Source organism: Epinephelus fuscoguttatus, linkage group LG12, assembly GCF_011397635.1.
Source record: "Epinephelus fuscoguttatus linkage group LG12, E.fuscoguttatus.final_Chr_v1".
In the NCBI taxonomy this organism is placed as follows: Eukaryota; Metazoa; Chordata; class Actinopteri; order Perciformes; family Serranidae; genus Epinephelus; species Epinephelus fuscoguttatus.
The window spans coordinates 42537980-42562193 of NC_064763.1; the positions used below are offsets into that span (position 1 = coordinate 42537980).

At 43.5% G+C, this 24214-nt stretch overlaps 3 protein-coding genes across 5 annotated transcripts in view; 1 reads left to right on the plus strand and 2 right to left on the minus strand.

The window, feature by feature from the left end:
- Positions 1 to 24214, minus strand: part of LOC125898750 (neuronal acetylcholine receptor subunit alpha-9-like) — a 258716-nt gene that overhangs the window by 16240 nt on the left and 218262 nt on the right. The window contains exon 6 of one of the 2 annotated variants that reach the window (XR_007450653.1): positions 12402 to 12490. The exons of the other annotated variant lie outside the window; for it this stretch is intronic. The gene's annotated coding sequence lies outside the window, so the exon portion shown is untranslated. Of the gene's footprint in view, positions 1 to 12401; positions 12491 to 24214 lie in introns of those variants that run through there. 2 annotated transcript variants of the gene reach the window in all.
- Positions 4065 to 11926, plus strand: serpinf1 (serpin peptidase inhibitor, clade F (alpha-2 antiplasmin, pigment epithelium derived factor), member 1). Its single transcript, XM_049592709.1, has 8 exons — positions 4065 to 4223; positions 7830 to 7890; positions 8027 to 8222; positions 8578 to 8733; positions 9773 to 9976; positions 10070 to 10209; positions 10279 to 10489; positions 10708 to 11926. The coding sequence occupies exons 2-8, from the start codon at positions 7831 to 7833 to the stop codon at positions 10953 to 10955; spliced, it is 1215 nt and encodes a 404-aa protein (XP_049448666.1). The 5' UTR covers positions 4065 to 4223; position 7830; the 3' UTR covers positions 10956 to 11926.
- slco2b1 (solute carrier organic anion transporter family, member 2B1) overlaps positions 21083 to 24214 on the minus strand; it is a 46150-nt gene continuing 43018 nt past the window's right edge. For both annotated transcript variants that reach the window (XM_049592679.1, XM_049592678.1), the window contains exon 15: positions 21083 to 24044. In XM_049592679.1, the coding sequence (XP_049448636.1) occupies positions 23849 to 24044 (196 nt within the window). In that variant the 3' untranslated portion in view covers positions 21083 to 23848. The remainder of the gene's footprint in view (positions 24045 to 24214) is intronic.

Sequence of the window (24214 nt, forward strand, 5' to 3'; positions counted from 1 at the left end):
TTTTTGCCAATATCCAATATGACAACTCATTTGGCCGATAATTATTCATATTATACATACATACTCTTATCATGTTGGCCAAGTCTAATAGTTTATTTTAATAATAATGATAATAATACATTTTATTTATGAAGCCCTTTCCATGGTAAGATATATTCATAAAATAGAATACAATCGGGGGTCGGTAGCGTAGTGGATGGTGCCGGCGCTCCATGTACAGAGGCGATGCCTCTGTACATGGTTCAACTCCGGCTTGCAACCCTTTGCTGCATGTCAACCCCCACTCTCTCTCTCTCTCTCTCTCTCTCTCTCTCACCCCATTTCAATCTGTCCTGTCCATTAAAGGCAAAAAGCCCCAAAAATGTTTAAAAAAATGAATAAAAATAAAATAGAATACAATAAAATACACACAACACACATTAAAAGCCGTGTTGATAAGCTGAGGTTTGATGAGTGATGTGAATCAGCGGATGTCGGTACAGTCTCGCATGTGTTTGGGGGGAGAGTTTCAGAGGGAGGGGGGTGATGGAGAAGGCTCTGTCGCCCCAGGTTTGGCGCTTGGTCCTGAGTGGTGGAATAAGGGAGCGATCACACTGAGATGAAACGCTAGAAACGCAACTGACCGGCATTCAAGCGTCTTTTTAGACGGGCGTTTTTCCGGAAAAACGCTGAACTTTCAACTTTTTGAGCGTCAGACACCAGTAGCTAGCGCACATTGAATAAACGCTTCCAGTGTCTTTGAAGCATCCGCGTCTCTAGTGTCTCATTTCTGTGTGATCACCCCGTAAAGGCCCATTTATGCTCAACGTTAAATACGGATCCGGATACGAACGGAGCCTTCTGTCCGTGCTCCGCGTTCATTTCTGCACGTTTCCATAAAGCTTACAGATACAGGCCAAACGGAGCAGTACCACCGGAAACTGCTGTCACTACCCGATACGTAGCTCTAGTGAGACACGAAGAAGAAATAACAACGGTGGAACTTTTTCGCCTGAAACGCTGAAAATAAAATAAAAGAGGCAGACAGGTTTTTCCTATTTCATCTTATTTTGTCCCCTCTCTGGGAGCGTCTGACCTCCCGCCGCCTGCTCCCGTCTCAAACACGGAGGCCCCGCACATACTCCAGAGGCTCGGGTCTCCCTTTCCGCGGAGCCCCCCCGCCCTCCCAGCTCTGCTCCGCTCCCAGGACCGACCGTCACGCCCTCCGACTGGGATCCCTCTGTTTTTGTCTTTTATGCAAGAGGTACATTATCAATATCTCCTCCACAGTCGCCATGTTTGTTTTTGAGTTTGTTGTTGTCGTAAACTTTTGACTCTGGGCTGCCTCCTGGTGGATATATTGGTTAACATCCATGCCAACGTAAAGGGCGCATGAACGTATGTTGGCAGTGACGGTAACATCGTTTGAAACGGACGTATGCATTTTCGTACGTAAAGGGAGCATAAATGAACCTTAAGGAGGTTGGCATCAGAGGAGCGGAAGCTGCAGGAAGGAGCGTGGTGGTGGAGCAGCTCAGTGAGGTAAGAGGGGGCGTGGTTATGGAGGGCTTTATAGGTGAGGAGAAGGACTTTGAATTGGGTGCATCGTGGGACAGGAATGGCCACAGACGAGCTATGTTTTTAGGTGGAAGAAGGCAGTACTGGTAATTTGACTAAAGAGAGGTTGTTGTCAAAAATAACTCAGAGGTTGCAGATGTTTGGGGAGGAACGCAGAGTGGAACTGTCAGTGGTGAGGCAGAATATGGTTTTGGTGAGGGATTTGGGACAGAAGATGATCATGTCTGATTTTCACAGTTTAGTTTGAGAATGTTGGCTTGTATCCAGGACTTGAGCCAATATCGTCCGGTACCAATGATGTACCGATATTAACATGCATCCCTACCATCGCCACACAATGCACAGTGATCTAATATGCACTCAAAATAGCCACAACAGTTGTAAAGTGTAGAGAGAACTGGACCAAAAAGCCGAACTCAGAAAGCAGTTTAAAGTGGATTTATTTTCAGTAAAGCAAGAAGGGGTTCTGGGGTTGATCTAGTGCAGGCAGGCTGAGCAGGGCTGGAAACAGGTCAGTAGGCTGGAGTTGCAGGCAAACTGGTGAGCTGTGAGTGTGGATCTGAGGCACAGAGAGACAAGGTTTAGGCAGAAAGTCCACGAGGGAAAAAGCAACAAGTAGGCTGTAGTTAGTACCACAGGGTAGACCGAACGATCTGGCGGGGGCGTGGCGTTTTTTACTGCTGGGGTTGATTAGTGGATGGATTTCAGGTGAGCAGGCAGACTGGCAACAGGACTGATGAGAGCCATGCCCAGACACACAGACACAGAGAGAGACACAAACACTTTAACTAGATCTGTGCCGCTGTTTGCCAGAATTGTGGTTACATATGTTATCTGTCTTAAAATCAATAAATGAATCGATAAATAGGTAATAAATAATTAATATATAAAGTGTATTCACTAACAAAGACCACACCAATAAGATAAAGATTTCGAATGGTTTATTGGGTATGATGGATTATGGGTTTGGAGGAAAGTGTGAAGGGGTGAGGACTGAGGGATTAGAGAATGAAAGGATGAGGATGAAGGGATGAAGGTTGATGGTCAAGGGCCAGATGGATGAAAGGTTAGGAATCACAGGGTGAGGATCAAGGGATGAAGAGTGAGGAATGAAGGGATGAGGATTGAGGGATGAAGGCTGGGTTTCTGGTTAGCAGGCGCACGTGATGATGGATGTGTTGGGTTGAAGGCAGGAATGCAGGAGGGATCCTGAGAGTGAGTCTGAGTGGGGGAGTTGTCTCTTCATGAGCTCAGCTTCGGGTAGAGCCCCCACTGGTTCCTGTTTGCAGAAAGGAGCTGAGAAAAAGACGTAAGAGGCGAGAAGGGATTGGGTGGGTGGGATGTAGAAATGTGTCGAAAAGAAAGAGAATGCATCAGCTGTGCTTAAATACTTCTGGGCAGAAATGGGATGTGTTTGAGGCGTGGTCTTAATGTGACACTTTCTAATGTCACAATGGAGGGACAACTACGCAGGTTGATTTTAGCGTTGCTCATCGTGGACTATATTGCTGTCATTGTTCATTTTAGTCAAACCATACAGTTTGAAAACGAGGCAAACGCGGCTCCAACTAGAAAACAATGTTTTGATGCAACACCTTCTCACCACAAACCAACCGCACCAGAGTTCCTTTGGAACCGACCCGGCTTCACTCCAAAGTCGTCAAAATCCAGTGCTTGGTCAGTGACTTGTGGCAGCATGATACAGTCGCTGTTACTGTTCACGGTGCTCACGTGTCAGTGGGAAACGTGTCAGAACAAGAATGAAGGTTAAGGTGGCAAAAGTCCAAGTAGGGTAGGTGGGAAGGGTGGATGGGTCCAACAAAACTTTCACCTGGGGAGCAGCGTTTGTGTCCCGTAAGACTGTAAAGCCAAACCCTGTTCTTGTTTCTAAACCCAGCCACATGTGAGTTGTTGAAGGAAAAAAACATCAGTTGGCGGTGTTATTTTGAAAGAGACTGTATCAAACTGTACATTTCCTGTGAAAACAGAAGTGTATTTTGAAAACAGACAATGCATGTAACGGTTGTTTTGGTGTGCGCCTGAGTGCGATTGCTGTGTTCACACCTGCCCAAACGAACCAAACTGAACTTGAGTTAGTTTGAACCGAACCAAACAGAGCAGGTGTGAAAGCACCCTTAAAATAAATGGTTCTTTATAGAGCCTTTTAAAGGTTCAATCAATATCCCAAAGCTTTCTTGCCTTGTTTGATCTCAAGTTTATTATAATTCTGCAGGATTATTATGATATGAAGTTAATTTAACAATTGCTGCTAATTTAAATAAATTAACCTGTAATATTTAAATCGTCAGTAAGGTGCAGTCAGACATTTGTCACCACAAACCTGCTGCAGATTAAAGAAAAGAGAGCTGGTTTCAGACTGACTGTGCTGCTCAGTGTAAAGCAGCTGCAGCAGTTTTAAACCTCAGTCTGGTTTCTTTGGATCTTCTGTCTTTGGCTCTAAACTTTCTTCCACCTTAAATCAGCACGTTGTTTCTGTCTCGCGCGCTCCCGGCGCTCTGCTGGTAGCAGCGGGGGCGCGCGCAGCTGCGGGTAAAGAGTCTTCTCCTGTGAGGGGAGAGACAGTCTGACAGACAGTCTGACAGACAGTCTGAGAGAGAGTCTGAGAGAGAGTCTGAGAGACGTGGACCGTCCGGGAGCACAGAGAGGTGAGTGCGCCTTCACACGCTTTTTTGCGCTTTTACGCGCAGATTTCCTCCGTGATGTCACCGCAGCTGTTTGATCTCCGCGCGACAATATGAGGACATTAATTTATTTTAGTGCTGTGAGATGTCAGAGCTGCAGCTGTGACCGAAGTGAAGCAGAAATAAATATTTGATGAACCTGCAGAGAGTTCAGAGTTCCTCATGTTATCAGTTCGGTATTTTATCATAACGAAACAAAACCTTCTGAGCCGCCGTACTTCATGATATGAAGACAGTTTTATGATTCTGTTAACTCGAGTTCAACATGTTGTGTTAACAAACTGAAGATTTGGGTCTGATCAGTTTTTCCAGCTCAGCTCTGTGTCTGTGCCAACAGACGGTTTATATAAGAGTCCTGGTTTCATCAGCAGCAGCAGCAGGTCTCACTGAGCTGCGGTCATGTTGTGTCTGAAACATTTCAGAGCTGTATTAGTGTAACATTATTATAACTTAGGTCACTATATATTTATATTGCATATTATTACATATTACATATTTATATTGATCTTTAGGAGGAGCTCGGTCATGCTGTCATGTGCAGAACACATGGAGTTAATAAAGCTGCAGGTGAAGTTCAGGGTTTGTTTGCAGCTGCAGGTTATTTCAGGTTGTAAAGACTTTGGTGCCAAGAACATTTCTACAGATCTCTGGAATTATTTCAAACGTTTGACCTTGAATAAAAAAAAAAAGCATCCAGATGTGATATGAGAGGGTTGATGAGCAGCCAATGAGAAACATTCCTGAGAGACAAGTTCCTGCAGGACTCCTGCGTCTGCAGCTTGTCTTCAGTCTCCTGCAGGACTCCTGCGTCTGCAGCTTGTCTTCAGTCTCCTGCAGGACTCTGCAGGACTCTGCAGGTCTCCATCAGACTGCTGCTCAAACATTAAACCTCTCACAGATAAAACAAAGCTACAGTTCATAACTTCACACAGTTTCATGTGTCTGCCTGTTTGCTGCAGGCAGCTCACACTGCAGAGTATCTCCAGAAAGTTACGATATGTAACTGTAATATTTCACAATAAAGAACAGTATTAGATTTAGATTTAGCAAATTTATAATTTAGATGTTAAAATTTAGTAAATAAAATAATTTGATAGAAGCACTCAGTTAAATCACAATAATATCTGGAGTTTAACTGAGATTACAGTGAAGTACTGTAATACACTGGGAGCATGCTGCTACATCACAGTAATATGCAGCAGAACTACACTGAGATCACAGATTACAGTAACTTACTGTGAAAGTGATGCAACTAGTAGCCAGTAATTTTTAGATATTTTACAGATAGTCACCAGAATATTTGGCGCTCTGCAAACTCCAGATAAGTCATATTTGTACGTGGATAAAAACTTCACATTTCAACAATACTGTGGTTAACGTGTCGTACGATATATCAGAGTCCTGCACGAGTCCATTTTTGATAATCAGCACCCGCCCATACTCGTAAAGCTCAGCACCAGAATCGTCCCGTTTCCTGTCATTATGTCTCAGTCAAAGCCACACCTGTGATCAACCCCCCCAGGCTCCAGTCCCTCACATGAAGCTGGTTCTCCGTTCCTGAACTGGACGTCTCTTTGACTGGATGGTGAAAACATTCAATCACTGCCAGGTTAGGAAACATGTTAGCATGCTCCTTCCACCACCATCAAACCTCCAAAGGATCCCAACTCCATGTAGGCTGCCACCTCATCCTCGGGCTGCAAAGTGTCATGGCTGGAGTCCTCCACGTCGGTGACCAATGCGACCACGTGGTCAAAGGTTACACTGGTGTCACTGACTTTCAAAATAAAAGGAGCTGCAGCTTGATAATAGTGATTTAGATGTTAGAATGTTACACATATACTGCACAGCTGTTTACTGCGTTTTATTCTGAAAAATAAATAAAAATAACTGAGCACGGGTCGCAGTGATGACTGAGAGGATCACTGCTGTGAGTCTGTTAGTCTGGAAAATCCTGCTGAGCTTATCTTTAAAATGTCTTTCTTTAAAGGACCTGAGATCACTGGAGAAACTGATGTGAGTGATGGAAAGAATCATCTGGATTTCCCATCATGCATGCTGTGTGTGTGTGTGTGTGTGTGTGTGTGTGTGTGTGTGTGTGGTCTGAGGTTGAGAAGCAGGTCCAGATGTGTTCAGAAGAACAAAAGAAGACTGTGTGTGTGTGTGTTTAAAGTGTGTTTCTATAAAGCAGCGTCTGTTTCACCACAGTGATGATGATGATGATGATGATGATGATGATGATGTGATCTTTTGTCTGCAGACAGAGACAATGTCAGTGTTTGTGCTCAGAGCTCAGATGACAGTCCTCTCTGTACAAACTGTATTTAGCGGTGAAGTTTCAGCTGGTTGTAAAACTGTAATTATACAAAACACTGCTGTGAAATGATGAAGCTCACCATCATCATCGTCTTTGTTTGAATATGGAAAAGTTCCACAACTAGAGAATGACCTTTCTCTCAACGCTGAACTGTTCTGGATCATCCAAGTCCTTTTCTTCTTCTGTGACTCGTGTCTCTGTCACGTCTGTTGGATTAGGTTTCATTTGTCTTCACTGCTCAAAGAGAAATTAGGATGCAGCAGAAACATTATATTGGAATATGATATGTTACCACCAGAGCTGGGGATTGAACCTTCTTTAATATCAACCAGGTCTCACTCTGAAGTTGTCAAAATCTGGCACTTGGGCAGTGACTTACAGCATCAGACACTGACGATAAAGCTTTCCTTTAATGACGGTTTGATACGTGGCTGCTCACCGACACAGTTCAACAGTACCCGGCTGCGTCAGAGGAAAACACCTTGATCAGTCTGTCCTCCTTTTTTTGGGGTTGCTCTGCAGGGTCATCAGTTGTTCAGTGCTGGAACTTTCTCTGCAGGATTCTCCTTCATTGAATCAGACTTTCACCACGTGAAAGTACGTGCACGCTCATCTCCATGTGTAGAACAGCCAATAGGAACTGTCACAGGTGTGGTTTGAACCCAGCTGCAGCACCAAAGGCAGGCAGGACACTCTGTAATGACCTTTAATACACACCTTGTCGATCACAGAATGAGCAGGCACGTAAAACAGTGAAAGTCAGTTTCTTGGTTCGGGGTCTTCCGGGACACAGGTTCAGTCCAGTAATTTTGGTGTAGGACGTCGCAGCTGAGTGTGCAGGCAGCAGAACAGGTAAACTCACAACGTAGGGCTGACTGGCAGTCTCTGCACAAGGCCACATGGAACAGAAACCTGGAAGGTGGAAGCAGAGCTCTTGGTCAAAACCAGAAGGCTGAGTGGTTTACTGGGGAGCAGACAAAGCAGGAGAGTCAGAGATAGGCAACAGAGGCAGGCAGAGCTGGCTTGATAAGGTGGGTTTGGTAGACCGGCAGGAGCAGGAGATGAGAGGACAGGTGATAGGCTGGCAGGTAGGTGTGGTACAATCTCCCGAACAAGAGGAGGAGCAGACATTTGCATGTCTTCATGAATGTGTATTTAAATAGTATTTTCTTCTATCTTTATGTTTCTTACCAAATCAAATTCCTGATTAATAACCTGGATTCTGTTTCTGGTTCTGATGCTTTTGTTTCCAGGATGAAGCGAACAACCTTCCTGCTGGTGTTTGGAGTCGTCCTGAGCTGCTGTCAGGCTCAGGTATCACCTCTCTGGTGTTCTTTTATTTGTTTCTAATCATCAACTAGTCTATATAACATAAATACATAATCGTCCCTCTGGCACGGTGAAGCATCTTCTGTTGCTATGGTAACATGTCTTTATTGGTGTGTCCCAGTCGGAGACAGGAGGCGAGGAGACGGACGCACAGGAGGAACATGTGGAGCTCTTCACCACCCCGACTACTAAGATGGGCGCCGCCACCTCAGACTTCGGCTATAACCTGTTCCGCGCCCTGGCGAGCCGCGAGGCAGCCACCAACGTGTTCCTGGCCCCCATCAGTGTGTCCGCGGTCCTGACGCAGCTCTCGCTGGGTGATTACACAAACACACAATTAACCAAATACAAACTAGTGTTCTGGCTTTGATGGCTGTGTGTGTACGGGCCTATAGAGAGTCATTTCCGTTTTGTTTTGTTTAGGCTTTTGTCATTACACAATTTGCTAGGCAATGATATTTGAATTTAGGTTTTGAAGTCGGGTGTCAGCACGTAGGTGGTTTTCTATGTTGTGACCTTGAAAAAGCTTTGATATTAACATTTAACAGTAACACTAACATATTCCACGCTGCTCATCAGTCTGCCTGAGCCATGAAGTGAATGCACCACCATTCTGTTGAAAACTGAATCTTTCTGTCAAGTAACTTCACCCGGTGTCTTCTGTCCCTGCAGGAGCATCTGAGCAAGCTCAGAGGCAGCTGTTCCGGGCTCTGAGGTATCACACCCTGCAGGACCCTCAGCTCCACAGCACCCTGAAAGACATGCTGGCTTCAGTCAGGACGACCGGGAAAGGCCTGAGTACTGCTGCACGCATCTACCTGGCACGACGTGAGTTCATGTTGTGGATTGTGGGTGACTGGATCAGGGATCCATATGGAATTATGCTCCAGCTACAACAAAAACTTTTTTATATGTACAGCGTTATGTACAGTTTATGAAGAATCATGAAGTTTTGATGCAAATGGAAAAGTTCAGCTTTTGTCGGGGAGTAAAAATGGGATCCACTGCTTTAAAACCCAACTTGTCATTGAGCCACAACCTTAAGTATTTATAACAGGATGCTCTTTCAGTTAGTGTCCCATTAAGGCGAGTAATATTCACCTCAACTGCCCACAAAACAGCATGCGTTTGGTTTTATCTGAGTCTAACAGTAATTTAGATCAAGATGCAAGTTATTAAGTGCCTGGGCAACAGAGGGCACTGTTGCATATAAAATGGCATCGTCTGGATACGGATGAATTGTGCTGTTTCGAACTTTAACACTCAAATCATTAATAAAATTGTAAATAGAAGTGGTCCCAGAATAGAACCCTGTGGCACACCTGTATTAACACTCATGGCTTTCACTTTGCATCTTAGAGTCGAATCAATGAACTGTGTTTCCTGACAGTGGTTTTCCAGAGTGTTCCTGAGCCCTTGTAGTAATATCCTTTATACAGTCATATTGGGTTTAATGCAGAGCAGTCTGAGGGGTCAAAGGTCACAGACATTCAGCCTTGACCCTTACAAGCAGAGATTTCTGCAGATTCTCTGAATCTTTTGATAATATTGTGGATTACGGATGGTGAAGTCCAAAAATTCCTCGTAGTTGTGTGTTGTAAACATTGTTTTAAACTGTTGGACTGTTTGTCCATGCAGTTTTCCATTAAGTATTGAACCTCACACCGTCCTTGCTTGTGAAAGACTGAGCCTTTAGAGGATGCCCCCTTTCATTTCCAATAATAATAATGCTAATCGCCTGTTACCAGTGGACCTGTTTACCAGTCTTTAGTCACTAGAATCTTTATAAACACTGTATTTTCCCCCAGCTTTTGAACCGACATCTCTTCTTTATCATAATGTTAATCTGTCTGAACTCTGTTTTCAGGACTTCGGCTGAAGCCGGAGTTCTTCGACCTCGTGGAGCAGCAGTATGGAGTTCGTCCCAAAGCGCTGCAGGGGGGAACCAAAGATCTGAAAGACATCAACGACTGGGTGTCCCAAGAGACGGGCGGGAAGGTACAGCGTCTCCTCACCAAGTCCCTCCCCCGAAACTCTGGCGTGAACACCGTGAGTGCCGCCTACTTTAAAGGTATGTGGAAACTCTGCTGTGGATCTGAAAGGAAAGCCGGCGAGCTGCTTCAGCTGTTCAGCATCTAGAACTCAGTCTTCTGTGTGTAATCAGGGAAGTGGGTGACTCGCTTCGGTCAGACTGGAGCCATGGAGAACTTCGAAGTGGAGGGCAAGGCACCGGTTCGCGTTCCCATGATGCAACAGGATAACTACCCCATTAAGATGGGTGTCGACTCAGATTTGAGCTGCACGGTGAGTGTTTTCTACTCTGTTTTCTAATCTGTCTCGACTGTCTCCTCTGAATGTTTCCTCTCCCTCCAGATCGCTCAGATCCAGATGCAGGACGACATCAGCATGTTTGTCTTCCTCCCCAATGAGGTGACGACCAACATGACGCTGCTGGAGGAGAGTCTGACCGCTGAGTTCGTCCAGGACCTCTCCTTGACGCTCCATCCTGCCCAAGTGTCCCTCACTCTGCCCTCCCTGAGACTCAGCTACTCCACAGACCTGCTGCCACTGCTCAGCGATGTTGGTGAGTCCACGTGTGCACGGGTGTTTTTGAAACATAGTTTTGTGTCTTTTGTCCACACACAAACTGTGTTTTAGGTCACTGGACTTACTGTTAAACTCCATCCAAGGTGAGAACGTTCAGAAACTTTTCAGTGTTGTTTCCTCGACACATCATCCTCCTCTTTTTCCTCCATTTTTATTCCTCTTTCTCCTCTTCATCTTCTCCTCCCTTTCCTGCAGGTCTCTCTGAATGGCTAGCTGACACGAACTTGGAGAAAATCTCGACCCAGCCGGCCAAGCTCAGCAGCGTCAATCATAAGGTTGTCATGGAAACGGCGCCCGAGGGGAACCAGTACGCCAGCACCACCTCAACGGCTCATCTGACCTACCGAGTGGACCGACCCTTTATGTACCTGATCCGAGACGAAGCGTCGGGGGCACTGCTGTTCATCGGCAGAGTGGTCAACCCCAAAGACCTGACGATATAACACGCACACTCGTGCACACACACACGCACGCACACACGCTATGAGGGGTCAAACGTTTCACCCAACCACACTACAACGCGTCACTTGCGCCTACGTAGGACACATGAGATCTAATCAAACCACGTGAGCGCATGCCTACATTTACATAGGGTTACTATGGAGACACGAGTGTTACACACACGCCCGCTACATGACGCGCAGGCGTTGTGCGCTCCACTCACACGATGCGCTCACACGTCTTATCAGTATGCGTGCACAGTGCGTTACAAACGCTACACATACACTACACCTGTGTGTCTACGCACGCACGTACGATTAGCAGAGTTAGCATAGCGATGCTACGTGTCACGTCTGTAACACGACGTGTTGTTGGTTCAACAGCTGACACTTTTGACGCCTGTGATTACATGACGTGTCTACGCACGCACGTCTGATTAGCATAGGAAGCTAGTTAGCATAGCGATGCTACGTGTCACACGTCCGTAACACGACGCGTTGTTGGTTCAACAGCTGACACTTTTGACGCCTGTGATTACATGATGTGTCTACACACGCACGTCTAATAACCACACGTTCAGGCGTGTGCAGGCATTGCACGCGCAGTGCATGTGTAACAAGTACACGGTGATGGTTGCACACGCAATTTACACATATCAAGTACGCAGTGAATGCAGTGTGTATGTGTTCGCTGATACGTTTGACCCCTCATACACACACACACACACACACACACACACACACACACACACACACTCTTAGCAGGTCCTAGGAGGGATTCCAGGTGTTTGCTTTTGTTTCTGGTGGCAGATATTTTTGAGGATATTGGATTGGATTTTACTTTCAGGCTAAAACATGTGATCACATCACCCTGATACTCAAACACACTCTGAGCTCACCAAAGGATTGTTTTTTTTCTAAGGAATCAAATATTGTCATTTGTGGTACAAGAAATAAACGACAATGAAACAAAACGTGTTGTCGTGTCCGTTCCTGCTCTCCAGAGGATGAATGTTTCATTCATTACATTCATTTTAACTTCCTCTGAGGACATGAGTGTCCTCTGTAAAACAGTCCTGTGTTTGTTTGACCTCCCTCTGCTGACTTTGTTGTTGTTTTTCTCCTGACAACCCAGTCTCACTCCAAAACCCTCAAAATCTGGCGCTTGGGCAGTGACTTGCGGCGTCAGACACAGACGAATAAAGCCGTCCTTTAATATCAGCATGATGTGAAAATAAAGCGGTGAAAGTCTGAGAGGAGTGGGCGGGTCCAACAACCACTGACCTTCACCAGAGACAGCCCCATTAGCATCCCTTTAGATTATAAAGCCAAATTCTGTTCTTTGTAACTAAAGGAAATAAAAAAAAAAAAAATTTGCGGTGTTGCACCGACGTAGTGCTTTTATTTTGAAAGAGACTGTTTTCAAACTGTACATTTCCTGTGAAAACAGAAGTGTATTTTGAAAACAGACAATGCATGTAACAGGCTGAAGTTGACACGGCGTCCCAGAACGTCAACAACCAACACACCCAGGGTACCTTGGACGTCATATGTGGACGTGGAAAGTCCATGACCAAACGTGGACATGTGACGAGGTCACAGTGAGGACGTGGCCCAATCCGCACGGACCCGTATAGTTCTGAAACCGTCTATTATTCTATGCGATTTGGCTGTTTGCCCACACACCACCGCACCTTTGGGCCCCTGAAACCGTGTTTCTTTGAAACCGGAGTCCAGGGTGAAGTTTTTGGAAGACTCCGGTGCCAGCAGTTGCATGAAATAGGATAAGCTCAGTATTTTATTACCTGTCTCCACTGTTTGACATCAGAGCGACGGTATATAGCTAGTGAAATGTCAGACCAAACAAACATGCTGGTGCTAACTCTCTTTGGATGGCATATCCAGCTGCTCGACCTAACGACCAACGAAGGAGGCTGCTCCTGTTGCTAGCTACCCCAACTACACTACCATGTAAGCAGCGACAGGCCTGCCAACGAAGGTTCTGGATCCGGCCAGGTCGGACCTCCGTTGGCAGGCCTGTCGCTGCTTTCATGGTAGTGTAGTTGGTCATTCAGGCGCCTCTGCTGTTGAATTACGTTGCACTATTTTTGTGGATCGGGTTGTTTTTTTTTTCCACACTTCCCTATAGCGGTATTGACTCTGACTTCTGATTGGTTAAAATGGCCTCTCTGTTAGAAGTTACATCGCCACCTACTGCTTTGGCATGTGTATTACATCACTTGGTAGCGGGTTTTGCGGTTTTGTGTGGATATCATATTTTCTTATCACACCACTCATGTGGATGAATTTTTTTTGGAAACCGGAGCCCGAAAAACTTCAGTTTCAGATGAACACAGGTCCGTGTGGACTAGACCTGTGTTGCTCTTGACTTCCTCCTTTTCTAACCCTCATTGCCGCCCAACAATAAAGTTAAATACGAGCTGTAATAAGCTGCTGGTGATGATCTTCGGGGTCGTGCTCTGTGGTCTCACACTGAAGGTTTTAATGCAGACACAGAGTCGACTCGTCTCTTCAGCCTCTGATTGTTTCTCCACATGTGAAACTGATCACGTGACTCCTCTGACCCACATCCCTTTCTGCAGGAGGAGGTTTCTGGAACGATGTTTGCTTTGCAACTCGATGCTAAAGCCAAAATTATTTTCCACAGTTCTTTCACAGAGTATGAACACGTTATTGTTCCACACAGAACAAGACAAACGTCATGAATGAATCCTGAAGACAAAACCTTATAAAATATTCAAAGAACGAGCAGAATAAGACTTAACATCAGGAAATGATCAGTAAACAAGACTGAGAATCTAAAGGGCTGTGGTTTTCATGTATGCCAAAGTGTGTGTGTGTGTGTGTGTGTGTGTGTGTGTGTGTGTGTGTGTGTGTGTGTTCAGTTCACACATGGTCTTGATTTTCAACACAGTCAGAGATTCCTGAGGTTTCTGAGCAGCAGCCCAGAAGAAAGTGAGCTGAGAGGAAAAACGGAGACAAAGAAGAAGAAGAGCTGGAATATCAGCGAGGAAACCGACTCTGGAAATTTTTTAATCCAACAGAAACATGAACGTTTATCCTGTCTGTGTCCTCTGTCATGATTTTACTCTGCAGTGGAAGAAGTATTCAGATCCTGCATTAAAGTAAAAGTACAGAAAATGTTTCAGCACTCACTTTTTGAAGTGTTGTGCACTTTTCAGGGCGTTCACTTTATTATATCAACTCCTCGTAAATTTTTGTTTGTAAAAAAAATCCAATCCAGTTCAACAGAACTTTATTTATCCCGAATGAATTTTTTGAGCCAGATGATGCTTCATATTACAGTAACACTAAGCACAGTAACCACATTTTAATGACTCACAACCAGAACAACCAGTGGATCCCGGGTCAGGGTCACTCGCTGGGCCCAGGTTGAGAACAATTAAGTGTTAAATATCTGTCAAAATATGCAAATATACAAGACAGAAGTGTTTTCAAGGAGCAAAAGCAAAAGGCAGTGCCTCACAGAGCAACAACAGGAGTGACATCAGTCACTAAAGATGAAATAAAATGGTGGGAACATCAGACTGCACCTGATAATTAATGTTATAATGAATATGACGTCACAATGAGACTGAAAATGATGTTGCACTACACTGACAAGTGAACGTGATATTGAAGAATAATGTTACACATGATGTTGTGAAACGTAACGGGACTAAAGTTGTTAAATAAATGTAGTGCAGTAAAAAGTACGGTGCTTTTTTCACTGGAGTCAAAGTAAACAGCAACATGACCAGAAAATACTCACAGTTCAAATATCTTAAGTTTGTACTGAAGCACAGCTCTGAAGCACGTCAGGCACAGAGTGTCACATTAGATTACCTTAAAAATCATGTTTTAAATGTTGCTGAGTTTTATGAGTGTTCACCAGCAGAGGGAGACAAACACTCAGTAAAAACGACAGAAGGAAACTGTCGGTGAGAATCTGTCTTTAGCTTCAAAGAAAAAAGATCAATGCTCTAATGTGCTTTTTTTTTATATTTAAATGACAAGCCATAAAAAATTCAGTTGAACTGGGAGGGGATATTCAATGTCCCGTTGCCATGGAGACAGGTGCATGATGTCATTTATAAAGCTGTTAGTGATCTCAAGTGACAATATTTTCAATTAAAAAATCTGCCAACCACAAAAAATGACAGGATGTAAACTGTGGTTTCCATTAATCTGACAATGAAGATTATTTTATTTATACACTGAATTAACCAGAAAAACATCGTGAGATTAAAAATCTCTTTTTTTTTCAAGTGTCCTGGCCGAGACAGGCAGCAACATCAGTTGCAGACAACACAGAACAGAAATACAGATTAAAAATGTAAAGCTCTGAAACAAGCAATATGAAACACAACATAAGGTCAATACAAAAAAAAGCCAAAAAGTATGTAAATATATTTTAGAATGAATCATTAAAAACCAGAAACAGCAGCTACAAGTGATCAAAAAGAGTGACATGTATAGATGACTGTGTAAAACAACTCCTGCAGCAGAGCTTTGAAACATTTGAGAGGAACCAATGAGAGCAACTCAGGCCCTGTGTAGACGACAACGGTTTATCTAAAAACTGCAAAGTCTGTCCTTTGCATTTTAGAAAACTTCTGCGTTTATATGACGACGTTATTGAAACGATCCCTGTTCACAGGGAGCTGCAAAATCGAGTACAGTAAAGCTGCTGTACTGGATACTGCAGTTTCAGGACCGTTTAATTTTCTGAGCGGAGGCTGCAACCTGAAGTTTATTTTCATTTTTTTATAGTTATAATCAGTGTTGGGCAGTAATGCATAATTTGATTGATGAAGCCCAGGTAACTATACATTATCACTGACAGCCCTCGCTGCTCCTCTCACCCACACCTAAACACCCGTTTTGGGATACACAGTGTCGGCCCGCCCGGCCTGACCTCCGCGGTCCTCTCTGCTCCTCTTAACCACACTTGAGCATTCGTCCAGGGAGGACTGCGTAGTCATGCTGTTGTGATGGTCGACTTTCTCGCACGTGCCTAGTGACTGGAACCGTAATGAGCATGTGCGAAAAGTCTCAGTTTTCAGAGGAACTGCATATTGTGAGTTTCCATGACAACGGAGACGCTGCCGTTTCCAAAAAATTGCACTCTGGAACCCGTTTTCAAAACGTTGTGTTTTCAGGCACCCAAAACTCCGCTGTTGTGTAAACGATCGGCCAAAACGCAACTAAAGTTTATCGTTTTCAGTTGAAATCGTTGTCGTATAAATGGGACCTCAAAGTCCTCCTGCAGGAGATCCCACAGATAGGAGCTGCAGACAGAAACGCTTGTTTGCCAGACTCCGTACATTTCCCTCGGTTCAGACAATACAAACAGGTTCTGTGAACGCAGAGCAGAGACGTTTTTAATATAAGATAAGTTGCATGTATTTTGGTTCTGTCCTCATGTGGCAACTTTTTGAACGATGATCAAAAGATGGCAACAAGTTTGATTTTTCAACCATGTGTCCTCAAACAAAAATGCTTGCTGTTGTCCTGGCACTTTACAGACTGTTATATGATCAGGAAAAATATTAATTTGTTAATCAAAATGAAAAGAGTGACTGACATTCTTCTGTTTTCTTTGCTTTGTAAAAGATTTCTTTCTCTTAGACGGCGTTATTGCTTCGAGGCAGGAGAAATTAAATGACTATTTGTTTGAATACAATAAAAAAGAAAGAGCAACAGTGTTTTTGTCTTGAATCACAGAGCAGCTGACACGTGGGATGGAGAAGAACTTTAAGGATGTGTTTTTGCAGAGTAACGAGTCAGTGAGTAAAATGTACAGATTATTTTAAAATAATAAACAGTACGGTACCTGCTCTCTGTTTCTACGTATAAGATAAACTTTATTTATTTTTTCTTAACAAAGAGCTTTATGGAGAGAACACCAGATGAAAACCGACAACAGTAATGAAATAAAACAACAGTGGATGGTAAAAAAAATCAAAAATCGAGGGATGATAAAACCCTGGAAGACTGAGAGCAGGGGGACCAGTTTATTCTGCACGACTGTCTGACTCTAAGAACAGGAACAAAGTAGGAGGTAATATCATCGATAAAGAAAATATTTTGTAAGTAGATGATAATGTCTTGAACGGAGAAGATAAGATCTCGTAGGTAGGAGATAAGCTCTTAAACAAAGGAGATAATACCTTGTATGTAAGAGAAAATATCTCGTACACAGGGGACAATATCTTGTATGAAGGAGATAAACTTGCAGTTTTCTGTCACTCAGCCTCTCCGAGCTTCTGAATTAAACCCTCTAAACATGCATTAAATAAATGAGACGATCAGTCAGCAGCTGACAGTCGGAGGAAGCAGCATGTTTAATTTCTCGCTCTTTAACTCGTCGGTTCTTGAAATCGCTGAGCTCCGTGTTGTTCCACAGTCCAGCTGACAGTCCGACAGTCACACGGAGGAAACTGCAGCTTCAGTTTCAGTAAAACAGGTCATGACCAGGAGTCGTCCACACACTCATCATGTGTGTGACAGAAATACACAAAGACACCAAAACAGATCAACACTCACTTCCTCCTCTTTCTCACTGTTCAGCAGACTGACCCTGTGTATGATGAAACAGACTCAAACACTGTTTCCTGTCTGAGGAACACTTCTCCCTTATTTATAACGTTAGCTGCGCCTCAGTTCAGGCGCTGCAGCCTCTGAAGGACGCGGCCTTTGTGGACCGCATCAGCCAAACCGAATGGTCTCCATAATGGGACGGTCTAGTCTGCAGAGAATTTCCTGGTTGCATCATCAGTTGTTCTCGCCCGCACCCATTGGTGTTCCTGTTACCTAGCAACCAGCTGCGCTTGACGAAAGAAGGAATAAGCTAGTAGTTAGCCGTAAATCATGGATCCAAAGATTGTTATAATTTGTATATATATGTATGTTCATACGTTTAACCACCAGAGACGCTGATATATTTCAGGCTGATGGAGCGTTTGCAAGTAAACTTATTAAAGTTAGATTTTTGAAGCTGAGAACTTTTAGCTAATGTAATGTTTAAAACAGTTAACCATTAGCTAGTTAGAAACTGTCAGTTAACGTGATATACAATAGTCATAGGCAATGCATCATGGGATAGGGTTTCCTATTCGACTATGGATTGATCACCCTCCTTAAATCAAACCATCTCTACGGGGTCTAATCGCCAAAGACTTTCCACATTCTCATTCATTCATTCACATGTTAATAAATATTCTTTTACCATAAAAACGTGTCTCTCCTGATTGAAGTAAAGGTGTGTGTGTGTGTGTGTGTGTATGTGTGTGTGTTTTGCAGCTGTAGATGTTGTTGAACTGACAGACGACTGGGTCCGTCCACATGTTTGAACCTGCAGCAGAGGCTTCATGTTTCAACAGACGTCGACCTGAAGCTGCTGCACGGACTCGTCTGAACATCAGGAATGTTTTTAAAAACACTGTGAGTGAAGTCAGCAGATCATCCTGCACCTACAGAGTGTTTACATATTTGCTTCAGCGGGAAAACCGATCGACCAGTGAGTCACCTTACTGCTGGTTCACGTCACAGCTGCAGAAACAAAGAACAAGACGACTTCATGAGAAAACTCTGCGCAGAAATGTTCCTGATATCTGTGTGTCATTCTTTTAGCCACTTGTTTTATCTTTGCCTGTGAGTGTTTGCAGTTTCACCAGTTTATCCTCTAACGTTCACTGACATGAACAACGTCCTGAAAACAAACAGTTAGCAGAGCTCAGAATCTGGAAGCAGCTGATTTAAATGGATGCTTAAATGTAAAAAGACAGGAGTGTGTTTAACGCTGTGTGTCAGATGAATCTGAGCTCGTGTTTTATTTGATAGATTTGTCCCCTTTGAACAGATTTCCAGTCACCTGAGAGGTGCCAACCAATCACAATAATTTATTTATAACAGCTGAAATTCATGTGGCACAGCTGCACATTCAGCAGAAGGTGTTTGCATTTGACGTTTCTACAAACCTGGACTACGTTACATTTCTATTTTTCATATCATATCAGTGTTTCTAAAGTGTTTCTACTACATGAGCTGACTTTGTCATCAGGAGGTGTTGACGCATGAGGTGGCCAGGTGGGTCAACAACTCACATGTGACCTCAACGACTACACAGAGTTTAAAGGCTGTGCACGAGTCTGTTAGATCTGAAGAAGCCTCTGAGATGAGAGATGAAATGTCTTCAAGAAACTCAAGCAAGTCCAGTTGCCTACGATACAGCACTGATCATCACCATGACCTGGACGACTGAGAATCTTCACTGATTTGTGTTTAAATGTAAAAAATATGATGCGCTGAACAGTGAGAATTAGAATCACAAAGCTGCAGGACATCTGTGTTTCAGATTTAGGAAAAGTCGCTCAGACTCATCTCGGTATTTTCAGGCTGAATGGTGATACATGATAGCCTATATGTCCCGTTATTTTCTACTAAGCAGGCGACATGTTCAGTTGCGGGCTGATCCCCCGTTATTGTTGCTGTATGTGGTTTTCCACAGCAGAGCAGGTTAAAGAAGTTTACCTGCTGGAGGTAAGCTGTTTGTCTGCAGCTCTTCATCAACATCTCACTGTGGCTGTTTCTGATTTCACTCTTCCTCTCTGCTGTATCATTAGACTTGCCTTTATTGAAGAAAAGCCACAAATAAAGTTTTGCTAATTCCATGATAAACATATTCTAACTCCTGTAGAATCTTAAAAAGAAAAGTTCCCTGTAATTTTGTTTTGTAAAAACTTTTATTGTGAAGCAGCAAAATAAGAAAATGTTGAGTTTTCGAGCAGCAGCTTCACACAGCTTCTAATCCAGCTGATAGTGAACATGAAACAGTAAAATAAAGGGGTCCATGTCATTGGTTCAACATCCCATTAGTCCGACTGTCCGTGGCGCTGAACGGCTCGCGGCGGGCGTATGTTGCGCCGCGACCGGCTTGAGGTGGAGCAGGCTCACGGCTTATGTGTTTGTCACTTTCTTTTTCATTTTAACCCACAGCATGATCTTTTCCTGACCCTAACTAAGTGGTTTTTGTGCCTAAACCTAACCAGACCTTAACCACAGGGCATCATGATGATTTCGGAACGGACTTCAGAACAATGAGTTTAATATGGTTGGAACAATGGGCTGTCGAACCAATGTGCAGTTCCCAAATAAAGCAGATATGTAAAGTACAAACAGGACGCAGGAGAAAAACTGAACTCCAAACCTCAGAGATTCAGTTAGAAGCTACAGACGTACTGAGAGCTGAACACACAGAGACTTTTAAAAGCTCCTGTCTCTCTGGTCTCCTGCAGACAGAGGGAGAAGAGTCTAACAGCACACATGAGGGGGGAGAAACAGGGGTCGTCGGGGGTTGGCTGTGGTTGGCAAGATGCCACCGCTACTCGCTTGAGTGCCGGCGGCCCTACTCCAGAGAAGGAGTAGGTGCACAGCTCGGCGTGGCACCAGGTGTCTACACTGATAACAGAAACATAAATCTGCGCAGCATGGCTTGACTGGACGTGGCCAAAAGTTACAGAGTTAAAGGCCCACAGTGTCGTACGTGTGCTGCTGCGGTAACTTCATTCATCTCACATGACTGAGTGCAGACTGGAATGTATACTTTTAAAAGGCTGAGGAACTAATGATGACAGACAGATGTGATGATGATGATGATGATGATGATGCCAACTTGACCCTATATTGATATAAAGAGTCTTTTCATAATTCATACGCTGCTTGAAAATACATCAATTTGAGAATAAACTGAGAATCAGAAAATTAAAGTCCAGCAAATAAAGCTCACAGAAAAATATTATTTTATCATTTATACTGAAGCATCGTTTGTGGAACAAGTTGTGTTGGATCCTCAGTGTGCATTTGACTGAGTGCAGACTGGTTTTAATAGGTCTTAATGTATACTTTTTAAAAGGCTGAGGAAGTTTGATGATGATGATGATGATGATGATGATGATGATGCCACACACACACACACACACACACACACACACACACACACACACACAGAGCTTCTGCTTTAATTTGAGAATAAACTGAGAATCAGAAAATTAAAGTCCAGCAAATAAAAAAAGACAGTTTTTAATTTTGTCTTTTTCTTTTTTGTTTTTTTTGGAAACAACAGAAGTTTTTCAGATCCTCATAGTTGAGTCGTTCCTCTTCAGTGGCTCTTTACAAAAATAACATCATCACATTTTATAATGTATATTATAAACATTTACAAAACAAGGCACAAAATCATTTAAAGAAATTAATTCTAAGTAAATGTCCTTTAATTGAAGTAAAAACACAACGATATGATTGAAGAGGTTCAGACTGTCGTGGTTGATGTGAGCGTTAGAGATGAAGTTCAACGAAGGTGAAACTCATTTTGTCTGAAGATGGATTTCTGTAATTTTTGTTAAAAACTCCATCAGAAAAAAATATAAAAAGACACATCAAATAACATTTGATAAAAAAAAAGAAAACTATTACAATATATCTTGTTATGAATTTTCTTTGGTTATAAAAATATATATATGGTTTTGATTTTCATAGTAAAAGTCCTGTTTTAATACAAAATGACAAAAATTAGACGAAAACACGACTGTATTGAAGTATTTTTTTGTAAAATATGTCCGACGTGGCTCTACAGAATACCTGACGACACTGTCTGTGGCTCAGTGTGATTTAACCTAGATATAATGGGTGCTGTGTCACCTTGTCAGTGCACGACTCCAATCAAACAACCATCATCATGGTGTGACACCTGCAAGTCATTGACGTGGGAATCGTTCTATTTTTAGCTTTCATCCACATTCAACTCATCCTCACTGTGACCTCGTCACATGTCCACGTTTGGTCATGGACTTTCCATGTCCACATACGACGTCCAAGGTACCCTGGGTGTGTTGGTTGTTGACGTTCTGGGACGCCGTGTCAACTTCAGCCTGTTACATGCATTGTCTGTTTTCAAAATACACTTCTGTTTTCACAGGAAATGTACAGTTTGATACAGTCTCTTTCAAAATAAAAGCACTACGTTGGTACAACACCACCAACTGATGTGTTTTTTCCTTCAACAACACACACGTGGTTGGGTTTAGGACAAAAGAACAGAGTTTGGCTTTACAGTCTTACGGGAAGTGAACCCCGGCCTCCTGGGTGAAAGTTGGTGATTGCTGGACCCCTCACACCCGCCCTACTCAGACTTCCGCCACCTTAATTTTCGTTGTTGTCCAGCCGTGTTTCCTGTCTGATGCCAGAAGTCACTGACCAAGTGGCGGTTTTTCAGAGTGAGGCCAGGTTGCCACGTTAGCTTTGAGCTAAATGCTAACCTGGCAATGTCAAGGTTAATATTTGGGTGTTTACTACCATGTTCACCATCACTGTGTTAGAGTACTAATATTAGCTAATTAGCAGTAAATACAGAATGAGGCTGAAGTGAATGTAATTAATTCTGTAGTATTATGGTCATAAACCACAGTGCTGCACTTGGACGTGCCTGGCATCGTTGGGATCAGTTAAGTTATTACAATTCATCCTGTCCAGAAAACTCTACCTGCAGGTGGCGCTAGGAAAAAGTCAAGGGATCACCAAAGTCAGTGGGAGTCATCCTTCTGTTTTTACCAAATATTGCTCCAATCCACCGAGCAGATGCTGAGATATTTTACTGGATAGTATGTACTGGTAGTACTGGACAATTTTAAGTTTTGGCCAGATGATGGCGCTAAAGAAAGAGTCAAAGAGTCACCAGAGTCAGTAGGATTCATCCGCTTGGAAACATGAAAGTCTGAAAAAACTTTCACCACAATCCATCCAACAGTTGCTGAGATATTTCATCGCTGTCTCTTGAGTTTTCCCATTCACTTCAACACAGTCACAGTTTGCTTTGAGCAGCACCTAGAGGCCATTAGAGGAACTGCAGCTTATTAAACACTAGCCCCATTTTATATGTTGAGGTGATTGTTTGAGTGTCGTATAAAAAACAGTGTATAGATCATATGTCACAATATATGAATCAGCTTATGTACAAACACACCAGTGGTCCAACTGGAGTGTGAGCCAAGCGTAAAGACAAACCAGTCACCAGAGGAAATGTTACCATTGTTTGTTTCTGCAAACCATGGATACGTTACTTTTTATTATGTAGTGGAAACACTGAAACTTAACCAACACTGTGTGGTTAGGTTTAGGCACTAAAACAGCTTAGTTATGGTTCGAAAAAAGATTATGTTTTGGCTTAAAATACAGTTTTCAATTGCTGCTGGAAATACAGCGATGTCTCAGGAAAACATAACTAATTTTTGTGCCTCCATTTTGCTGGAAAGGCAGTGATGTCACGGTAGAAGAAATGCTTTCTTTGGCACTATCCTGGCTGGAATGCAGCAATATCTTGGTAAAAACACAACTACTTTTCATGGCACTATCCCCGTTGGAAACACAGTGACGTCTTGGTAAAAAACAACCACTTTTCGTGGCACTTTCGAGGTGGGAAAACAGCAAAGGATCACTGAAAACACTGTTTGGGATGTTGTCGTCTGTCACCGTGGTCTGCAGCTTAGCAGCCACTTCTCCTAAGTGTTAAGCCATCCACCACCCCCTGATGAAGTCAGCTCATACACTAGCTCACTTTAGAAATGCTTATATGATACATATGAAACGTACCAATATAATATATCTGTGGTTTGCAGAAACATACAATACCAACATTTTCTTCTGGTGACTGGGCTAAAAAAATCCAATTTGAGAAAGTGCCTCAGCCTCGTTATGCAGACTGGTCGCAGCTTTGTCAGCGCAGCAGCTTCCTGTTCCTTTACAACCACTTTAGAAAACTTTGTCCTCGTCCAGCGTCTCTGCGTCTCTCTCTCCCTGCGTCCTCTCCTTGTGTTTCATCAGGTCTTGATGCTCATCATTTCTTTTTCTTTACATGAAGTGTTCTCAGGTGTTTTCTGGTCGTTCACCAACTTGTAGCCTCGTTTACTTTCCTGCTGAGGCTCCTGGCGTCCGGCCCTCCTACGCAGGACCACGACGGTCAGCAGGAAGCAGAGCAGCGCCCCGCACACAAAGACCACCTGCAGGCCCAGAAACCTGCAAACACAAACACACAGGTGATCACGGACAGCGTTGTTGTGGTGTCCAGGCTGACAGCTGAAGAAAAGTCAGGACTTTCAGAATCACACAGGAAGTTTATTACGTCACACTCAGGAACAGTTTTTGTCATTATAATTTACAGACGGACCCGAACGTTTGAGACAAAG